The sequence below is a fragment of the Phragmites australis genome, chromosome 1, assembly GCF_958298935.1.
Source record: "Phragmites australis chromosome 1, lpPhrAust1.1, whole genome shotgun sequence".
Classification (NCBI taxonomy): Eukaryota; Viridiplantae; Streptophyta; class Magnoliopsida; order Poales; family Poaceae; genus Phragmites; species Phragmites australis.
The window spans coordinates 47,399,888-47,410,466 of NC_084921.1; the positions used below are offsets into that span (position 1 = coordinate 47,399,888).

General features: G+C 42.1%; 1 protein-coding gene and 1 pseudogene across 1 annotated transcript; one reads left to right on the forward strand and one right to left on the reverse strand.

The window, feature by feature from the left end:
* On the forward strand, window positions 1-4,088 carry LOC133885518 (uncharacterized; annotated as a pseudogene).
* A 121-nt stretch (window positions 4,089-4,209) lies between these two features.
* LOC133890202 (protein GRAVITROPIC IN THE LIGHT 1-like) lies at window positions 4,210-6,245 on the reverse strand. Its single transcript, XM_062330660.1, has 2 exons — window positions 5,950-6,245; window positions 4,210-5,735 (listed from the first exon to the last, which is right to left on the reverse strand). The coding sequence occupies exon 2, from the start codon at window positions 5,666-5,668 to the stop codon at window positions 4,367-4,369; it is 1,302 nt and encodes a 433-aa protein (XP_062186644.1). The 5' UTR covers window positions 5,669-5,735; window positions 5,950-6,245; the 3' UTR covers window positions 4,210-4,366.
* Between the last annotated feature and the right edge of the window lie 4,334 nt (window positions 6,246-10,579).

Genomic DNA, 10,579 nt, shown 5'->3' on the forward strand with positions numbered 1-10,579 from the left:
ATGGAGAATAAAGCGGGGACATTCCAGGCCATCATGGAGATCGCGGCAGCTGAGGTCCACATGGATGTTGCCTTGTTGGATCAATCCAGTTTGTTGCTTCAGCTCATAGCATTTATCAAGCAAATTAAGGTCATGCGGTCATGCTCGGTGACAGGCCTAATTTGCTTTTCTAAGTGATCTCTGTTTTCTACTAAACTTCATGTATCAAATTGCCTCATCTGAAATAACCTATTGAATCGCTCAGCTGATGTTAATAGCATGCTTAACTGTCAAAACTAAACAAGAAAAAAAAAGGAAATACCAACAGCTACTGTACTCAGTGAGATTGCAGCTAGCAAACACGGATTTGTTAAGCATAGTACTAGTAATTGTTTTGAGCTGGAAAATCAAGCATTGCACGCGTCACGCAGTGTCCAGCATCCAAACAAGACATTATGCGCGAGTAATTGGAGATTCTAGAATTAGAATACTGTCTAGATCTCAATAGCATTTGCTTTCTAGAATTGAGCACATCCCAGTCCGAGTTAAAGTCAGGTCTGCGCGGGGCTCTATGTGTTGTACCTTGTACTTAGCGGAAGTCAGGTCAGGCAAGATGATTAAACCGTGTTTGTGATTACGATTGCCCACATGGTTACTTTCAAACTAATGCGAGGGCGTGGCCGAAGCTCAACCTGGAATTGTATATTCTTGAAATTGGAAGATCCAAGTACGAGGCCCAGCCAGGAATGGCCCATTTCAGAAAATTCAGATATGTGAAAACAGACTAATGCTCAAGTTCTATCAATAACACCACTCAAAAAAAAGTTCTATCAATAATATAGCTATGGCAAACACAGGCCAACATGATTACTGACTAGAACCTGAGATGTGTTCTTGTTACAGTTGCCATTTCCGCAGCTATTTTTCCTTTTCTATCTAAACCATGCAAAGTATTTTAACCTCCAATTTCCATCAGGAGAACTGTGCTCCACAAATATCCCTTCTTGTACACGTCTGAAGTCTACCGAACTAGCCACGCTGCTGCAAGCCTGGCCATACACAGCGCGGGAGGCCACACTCGACGTCCTCTTATTGCCTGAACTCTGAACATCCGTGTCGCACTGGCCCAGAATTCCCCTCTCGTTTCAGCAGGCTGGCCTTGCACCACGTAGCCCTGTAACCGCGCTGCCGTTGCTTGTCTGCGCCCCAAATGCTCCTGCATATATGATGGCTGGATCGCTTAATAAGTCTGTACTCGTGCAGGAGAACAAGTCTGTACGCTGATCTTCAACAATCGCCGCCCCACCTCCGATTCGTTGATGGCTAGCATCTGGATAGCTGCTGAACAATGGTGCCTTGCCGGGGCAGTCCAACTCTATGTCCTCTTCGCTCACTTGCGTAGTTTCGATTCGGTTTTCTAACTGAAACCAAGCTCTGGTTGCTTAGCTTCATGTAATTACCTTAGAGAAGTTTAGCTTTCAGGACCTTTTTGTCAGTTGTAAAAATGTGTACATGAGAATTTCGATCATTACTTCTATTTTAATACAAAGATACATAGCTCTTCTGTATATTGTTAAAGAAAAGTCTGTACTCCTGCAGAACAACTTGCACCTGAAGCAATGGCCATGAGGACTCTTCCACTGACCCCTTCCCAGAGCTGGACATTTGGACCTCACCAATGCGTACCATCCTTAAAAGCAAAGCAGTGGTAGCATCAGGTCTGTTAGGGCCTATGCAAAGGCGAATGACGAGAAGGAGAACAAGCAGTCCTTGTTTGGAAGCATCACGTAGGCGCTGGACTTCTCGCAGGTCCGATCTGAGAAGGACGCGGAGCTGCTCTATGAAGCCAGGGAGCACCAAAGGTGGAGGGAGGCTGACAAGGGAACAGGGACCACTGATGCAAAGAAACTGGGATCAACAATGTTCCTATCAGTAATCTGAAATTTTCCGTATGTTGATAAATAAGAAATTAAGTAGAGAAGTATCTTGATTTGTATATGATGAGGTATTAACTATAGTTGATGTGTCTTGAATTTATTTAGCATGTGTTTATAGATGTGTTATTCTTGTTTATGTCTAACTTGAGTTAGCGGTGTTTGTAATTGACGAATTCTTCTCTGTACGCAGAAAAATTATATACACCGGATGTTCCGGTGTTCATCAGAAGTTTCGGTGTAGACAGTGTGTACTTGTCGGACTATTTCTTGAAGAGAGTAATTTTTTAGATGAAATTAGAGATCAATGCACCGAAAGGTCTAGTGAATATGGTGGCTAGACCGAAGGGTATCGCCGAAGCATTTTTAGTACTGAAGCAGAAATGAAAGCAAGCACCGAATGATCCGGTGATAAACTTTGAGAATGCCGAAGTATTTTGTATAGAGAAAAGATTTTTTGCGTCAAGTTTGATTATGTACACCGGATAATCCGGTGCTGAGATTGTAACACCGAAGAATACATCGGACCTTTTGTTGCAAAGAGGTTGCAGAAGGGTGATTCGGTGGATTGGCACACACCGAATTATCCGATGATGGATATGAAATCACCGAAAGCTTTCTTTTCTTGCAGAGAGCAAAATTTTTCTAAACAGAAAATGTTACACTCACCGAATGGTCCGGTATTTAGGATTATAACACACGAAGTTAAGTCGTAAAGGCATCGCTGTCGTCCGATGAATGGAGAAGAAAATTGACTAAAATACCCTCGGTGGTAGTTAGAAGTGTACTATAAGAGAGGAGTATTTTAGAAAAAAAAAAAGCTAGAAAACTTGGGGATAAACCAGCCATTTGAACCCCTTATACCTATGAGAGCATTATGTTAGGTTTTTAGAGAAGATGAAGAATGAGTATTTAGCATATGTATTAGGTGAGAGTTTTGAGTGAAAAATATTTGTAATCCGCGTAAAATAGAGCTGATCACTTTGAGTAATAAAATTTATATTTTTGCATATGCTTGAATTCCCCTCTTTCCAGTTTTTCTCTATTGGTTCCTTTATAAGTTTGCAAGTTTTTTTTTTGTTTCATTGTGATTTCGTTGTGATTTTCCTTTTGGTTTTGAGCTGAATTTTCAGCACCTTGTGAAATCATTCTTCTTGTTGCTAGAGGCATAAAAATTACATACGAGTGTATACTCACGGGTCTTGAACTCTCATGCATTTAGATCATCAACTTGGAGAATTTCTTCAATCGGTGACCTTATCTTTGTTTTTTTTTATCTGTCTTCTCAAGTTCCAAACTTTGTGTGAGGATAAATTATGGATTAGTTTGCTGTGGAACCTAGTGTTCGATTCTAACCATGAGGTCCACTTTTGATTGGATCTTCAAGTTTTGTTTTTAAATTTTTATTCTGTTTTGGACGGATCTTTCGGGTTGAGTTCTGTATTTCCGCTGTGTTTTATGTTGCGCTTTGTTCTCGAGGTGCGTTGAGTAATAAAATAGAAAAAAGCCAACTATTTCGAAAGAAATTTATTAAAACGCTTATTCACTACTCCTAATCACTATTCTCGATCCTACAATAAATTTCTTATTGAACTTGCAATGAAGTATGGAGCACTTCGGAGGAAGATTGGTGGCACCTACAAGGATTTCTTCAAGTCATATGTTGAAGGTATCTGACCTCTACCTTTCTCACTACAATAACTGAATGTCAGATGAATAATCGTGTGTATTGTATACTTATATTCAGATAAATACTGCAGGACTGAATAAGCTGTATAGAGTGATAGGGCAAAAACATAACGCAGTGTGATGGAAATATTGCTGGTTATTCTTTTCTGAGCAAAAGAATGGAAATCGAGTTACTGAATACTGACCAACCAAATTGGTTTCGAATGCAGTCGATGGGGAATACGTGGAAGACGGTTGGGTCGATAAGACCTGCAAGGTCTGCAAGAAGGACACAAGAGGGGAGCCAAGGCAGGTTGACAAACTAGGAAGATATGCGCATGTGGAGTGCTTGGAGAACCCAAAACCGACAAACCTCTTCGCCAGATGAACTTCCAGTGCGCCCATCAAAATCATTGTTTCGCTCATGGTTAGATATATAGAATTATAGATAGTGTTACGGCCTCAAAGAGCCAGAATCACGTTATGTGTTCAGTTTTCCATATGGCATGGTATATAATGAGCATGTGCACATTCCACAATTGAATAACTTCCATGGATTCAAGTAGCTCATGAACATAGGCATTGCGTAGAAAGATCAGAACAAACTGCTTAAAAACGTTCTATATAGCATCATAATACTTTACAACAAGTTAGTACTTTGAGTCATCTATTAGCTTATGTTCCTAGTTGTAATACAGGAAGATCTCAACACAGGCTTATTCGATACAACTACTATAAAGCTATCTCAGGTTCTGCTTACCTATTGATGTTGTTATATGATGTGTTTAGGAGTCCCCTGCATTGACCTTGGACAGATAGACCCTGCACCTGATGACAGTGCATCCAATCTTAAACCCTGGCATTACTGTAAACCCAACACTGACCTTTGCATCTTCTGTGGTCAACTTGGCTGGTATACTTTCCATGTGTTTCTTTTGAAATTGAACACCACTCCTGACGAAGAACATTTCAGCTTTTGGCTTCATGTAACGAGCAACTGTGAGCAATGCCCAAACATATCTAGCCATTCTCGCAAATGCCTGGTAAAAGTGTGTCCTTGGATGACCACTGCTCTCGATAAATGCTCTATGATCCAAATTTCCAAAGAAGGAATTCTCCATACTCCTGGGTACAGCGACCAGATACTTTTCTTGGCAAAATCTTCCAAAAGTAGAATTTGGGGCCTCAACAAGAGCATCAAATGGATCCCTGAAACTCATAACATAATCAAAAGAATCCATGGAAAAATACTCCTCTTTGGTCCCCGTAAGCATTGCCCGAGTAAAGTATGCCTCAACACTATACTTCTTGTGAGCCCTTTTCTCATACACAACAGAATGGTTGAATGGAAATTTCGAGAAGTCGAGGTCCCATCCAGAAACTTTCATCAAACCGACGACGAGTTTTGCAAAATCATGTATACACTTTGATGAACTCTCAAACAACTCACTGATCATATCTATTAATTCCCCCCTCCCAATGTCGAAACTTTTTTGTCTGTGCATCACTCTCCCATCAATCTTCTCCTCCAGTTCCATATTACTCCTTTCCAGTTCTTCCAACTCTGCTCGCAACAAAACAATTTCAGAATCCTTCTTGCAAGTGGCAGCCTGCAACTCCACTGCGAGCTTCTGATGCTCATGAATTCTTGAGCTCATATGAGACTGGTACATTGGGTTGCTCCATTTGTTCACACTAACATACAGATCTTTAAGCCCAGCGGTCTCTTCAAGCTCCGAAACAAAATACTCGTCAGTGATCACGATCTTTTCAGGATCATATGGCACATGCGCTTGTTGAACCTTGACATAAGCCAACTTCAGACCAGAAATTGCATCGAAAAGCTTCTCGACAACTACTTCGTCATAACGGGTAGTAGAGCTTCCAGAGCAGCTCTCAAGGTCAGATACTTGGTGTGGATGCACCTTCAGCTGTACACCGTCTTCGCTGCTCTCCCTGGTGCTATCGGCCTTCAGCTTATCACCGATGCCCGACGCGACGCTGACGGAATGCACCTTGCATATGTCCGTGATGCGCAGAAGCAGACTGGAAGACGACCTCCTCAGCTTCCCCTTTGCCGTATCCATTTGCAAGATTCTGCCGTGCAAGACGAGACTGAGCAGCGGCCAACTCCGAGCGTTCTCGTTCTTCAGTCTGCTTCAGACAATAGGTCAAACGTGCATAGATTTCAGGAAGAAAGGTTGCGACTTTCGAAGAGTTCTATTTCGATCAAATCAATGTCAAGAACACCATATACGGATATCGGATTTGTGGTTTACAGATTACTAATCAGGAGAAGAAAACAAATACAATATACGGAGTAACAATCCAAGAGTAGAACATCCCTGATTCCTATAACGAGTAGTACCTTTTAGCGGCTGGGACCTGAAACTCCAAGAACTGTCATTCTTGCACACCTGCGCGGATCCAAGAAGCGAAAAGCCTTGCAAAGAAAAGGCCGCAGCAAGAGTGAGATGATGAGATCGCGCGGAATCTTCGAGGATCCAATCCAACTCTAGGTGACGAGGCTCACTGGTTCAGTGAAGAGCAGAGGTAGAGAGAGGGTTTTGGGTGGGGGAGGCAACGACCTCGTGGGCTCCAATGGATTCGAAAAAGAAAAGGTCGGGAAGGGGGAGTGGGAGCGAGGTGGGGGGTTTCTTTTGTAATCCCGAGAGCACAAGGGATGCGGCCGACAGAAGGAAGCGGGCTTTGGAAAACCCTAGCCGCGCTGCGCCGGGCGTTGGCGCCATGTTCGTCATCTCTGACCGCTCACCGTAGCCTGTAACCGCTGATCTCTTCTTTATTTTAGGCTCTGTAGCTGTAACTGCAGATCTGACTTCTCAGCTTCCATTCAAGATCTTACCATGGGATGGGAGGAAAATAATCAGACTTTCAGAGGGGTGGTCACGTTGCAATTAAGAAAGGGTTCATGGTTGGTGAAAACTGAATTTGAGCCGGGTGCGGCGCTTGAATAAGTTCAGTCTTCGGTATTATTTCGGAAAATAAATAAATAAATAGCGGCATTTCAGTCACAGTTAAAGTAGCAACTATGCACGTGTAACACATTAAAATTAATAATATTGTGACGGATCTGAATTTTTCATAGAAAAATAATATAATATTGTGACGTCCCAAAATTTTCATAGAAAAAATAATATTAAGCTAAATTGACACGACTTTCCAAATTAACGTGTATATTGATTGTGGTTTTCAAATTAGTTATTAATTAAGTTGAGAGGGAAAAAGATGAAATGAGGGGAAGGAAGGAAATGAAAGAAGATGGGGATCAATTTTGATTGTGATCGTGTAAGATATATGATGAAGATTATTTAGATATGTTATAACTTATTTATTTTATAGAAGTATAATAAATATAGATTCAGAGTTTGTACTCTTGTGGCCTCAAAGAATCCATTTTTGGGAACAGTCGTGAACCGAGAATTAATAGTTCTTGAACGACTCAATTTGCTCTGCTCATCCCTACAAGCTAACAAGCAGTACAAGATGGTCGATCATGGATTTCACGGTCAGGAAGCCTTGCATGTGGTAGTTGAATACTAAACAAGTGGGTGCAGATACACGTAAGTTTAGCTATGCATTTCCCAATAAACATCTCAAACTTAGTACCATAAAAAACAACTCCAATTTATTTTCCTGAAATTAAAGCCCAAAGCAAAAGTTGTTCGAACTTTAAAGTGAAAAGGCCCTCGATAAACACCACATTGTTTGAGACGAAAGTAATGGTGCATCCATGCATTGCCTATGGGTGAAATGCTCGTGTGTATTTTTTTTTTAACAAATCGTTATTAAGCACTCAAATTGATTATGTTGCCACATGCCATTTAGCCCATACTTGCATGTGATGGCGGTCCTCATTGAAAACCGATCACAGAAAGTCGCTCGTCGGTAGGCAAAAGCTTGATAAAGCTACCGAATCAGAAAATTCCGCTACTAGATACGAGCTTTCTTCTGTGCTTGTATCCGCAACAACATTTGTATTTCATTTTATTTTCCGTTTGGACCGAGACTTGGATTGAGTTTGCAGATGAGCCCTTGTTGACGTCGAATCCCAGTACTTGTCCGAACCTATTTCGTTTCCGAAAGGAAGATATATTCGAGTGTACTGAAGATTACAGATTGTGTACATCTAACCAACTCGGGGCAACAATCGCGGGCAACGCCAACATCTGCATGCCACGACTCGTCGCCGCAACACGATCCCGTGTTCACCGATGGCTGAGCTATTGAGCCTCGCCAGCTTGTACATCCTCAGCGTCCTCGCGATAATCGGTGCCGTCTTTTGGGCCGTGCGTTGTTGCACCATCGGCCGCGGCACCGACGTTAGGGAGGGCGTCATCGGCGACGGCGACGGCGACAGGAAGCACGAAGGGCTGTTGGACAAGGGCGTCGTCGGGACCCCGGAGCCGAGCAATAGCGCCGTGCAGCTCTGCGCGATCTGCAAGGCGTGGCTCGCGGGCGCGGACTGGGGCCCGTGCCGGCGCCTGCGGCCGTGCGGGCACGTCTACCACGCGGACTGGGGCCCGTGCCGGCAGCGTCGTGTCGTGGACGGAGACCATCGACGCGATGGTGTGACCTGCGCGCGGCCCCTTTGTCGAAGGCAATCGGATGGCGGGTAACCGTATCAATATTGTTTATTTACATTAAAAATTATATTAAACGGTAGGTATAAAATTATAGGATATATGAGAGAATCAACTTATTGATTGATATTAAATAAGAGGAATAAACATACACTATAACTAGTATGTCTACACTGAACTACTCGCGTAAATCGTGTACGCCGAGCTGAGCCAAGCAAGCATGGATGGATTGTGTTAAGGTTTGAAGCTACGTGTAACAGCCAGGGTACCAAAATACGGACAAGGACTGAATATCGAGCGGCGAATTCTTCGAATATCATGAATATCGATCATAATTCATAGAATTCGGTCAAATTTCACAGCTTTTTTATTTTTATAAAATTTGAATTAAAATTTTGACGGCTTTCGCCGGTATTCAGAATGCGGGTCGATAAGCGTCGAATATCGCACATTTCGTTCGAATTTGTGAACCCTGGTAACAGCCTAACAGGTTACATTCTGTTTTCTCTGTTACAAAATTGGGTTACATGCTTGCGCAGCCGTATCAGATTTTCAGGTCAAGAGCATCGTTGCTGCTGCGTCTCCTATGGTCTCTCGCGTCAGTTCAAAGACGGAATCATTTTTTAGAGGAAAGCGGATTGGTGCTAAACAGTGGAGAAATATTTTGTTCCGAAACAGACAGCCCAGGCTGCCGTGCGCATCTCAGAGACCAATGGGCCTAATATATGAATTCGTAGGCCCTTATATGTACGGATTGAGGTGGGGGGGGGGGTGTCAAAACATGTTAAATTTTAGCCCAGACCATAGGTTACAAAATGTCCACTTAGCCCATCTCGGCGTCTCCACTGTTTCTAAATAGTATTCGCTCCGATCATAAATATTAAGCTTTTGAATAAGTCACGTTCTTTAATATATAGATTTGATCATTTTTTATTAAAATATATTTATAAAATTTTAGATTTTGTGATATTATGAAAGATTTTTTCAAGATAAGTCTACACATATAATTATAATATTTTTAAACTAAACATTTTAAAAACTATTGTTATTTAAACAATTTTGATAAAAAAAAATTCAAAATGATATGTATTTATTACTGGAGCACTCGCCTTACCATGCCAGGTGGGTGGGTCGCCTCCGCACCATCGCACAGTGCTCTTTGGCGCTGTAGCATGAGCGCTAAGATCATCTCCAACGGTTTCCCTTCAGGGTCCAGAATCCTTTCACGACGAGATTTTTGTTCCCTTCAACGCTCCAACAGTTTCCCTTCACAGTTCCCGTCACGAACGGATTCTCAGATTATTTCTTTCATGACAGGATTCTCTCTCTTTTATCTTCATAATTTCCTTCGAAGGAAAGTTGTTAGAGATGAGAGGAAATAAAGAGAATGAGAACGAATAAGTGAATCGGAAAAGAAATAAAATAAAGAGAATATGATCTAAGAGTTGCAGTGTTCTTCCGCGACCGAAACCTCGAGGCCTGAGCTTTGTCTACGTCCAGAGCATTTTCTACGTCCAAGGGATTCAAACTTCAGAGCAGACAGTCAGGCATGCCTCATGCACCCCCACCGTGTATGCTTTCGAGGAGCGATTATAACATGAACGTAGACTAGCCTGAGGCAATCTCATCAAGTTTGTCAGAGAAGAACAATCATTAAGTTGCATATAGTAAGCCACCTCTCGAAATTAGTACAATCTGCCGCGAGATTACATAATCTGACATCATTTGATCTAAACCAATCCGTTGCACTGGCAATTATTGATAGACAATTATTTTGCCCTTTGTTTTATCCCAAGTCTCAATTTTCCGTCTACCAAGTGACGCAAGTGGATGGTTGACATGTTAACACAAACATGTACTATTGGTCAAACCTGCATGTTCTAAGCAACTCAGAAACCAGAAAATGACTATTTTTCAGAAACCAAAGTTCAGAAAACCAGATGGCAGGAGCCTAAAAAACCAACCTCCCTGCTGATGCATTAGCCTGAATAACATGCTGAATGTACTTAAAGTCAAACCTATTCACTATTAGCATCTCAGAACATAGAGCATACAATAGGATTCCTCAACCTACAGATTACCAGTCATCTGCAACTGTACGAGTGCAGGGGCAGAACTGCAGAAGCACTTTTTCTGAATGGAGCCAGAAGCTCATATTGATCTCTTGGGGGATAAGATCGTTCACAGTTCTCAATGAATGAGATGCAGATTGACAAATCCGATATTATTGGCAATAAACAATCAGCGTGAAGACCATTCTTTAAAGTATCGTTTGGATAATGACAAAACGAATTCTAGCGAACAAGTTGATAAATTGATAAGGTTTGGGCTGGGCGGGGGCCACGCAAGGGTGGTAAAAGAATATCTAAGATTTGGTCCGGCACGTCGAAATCATAT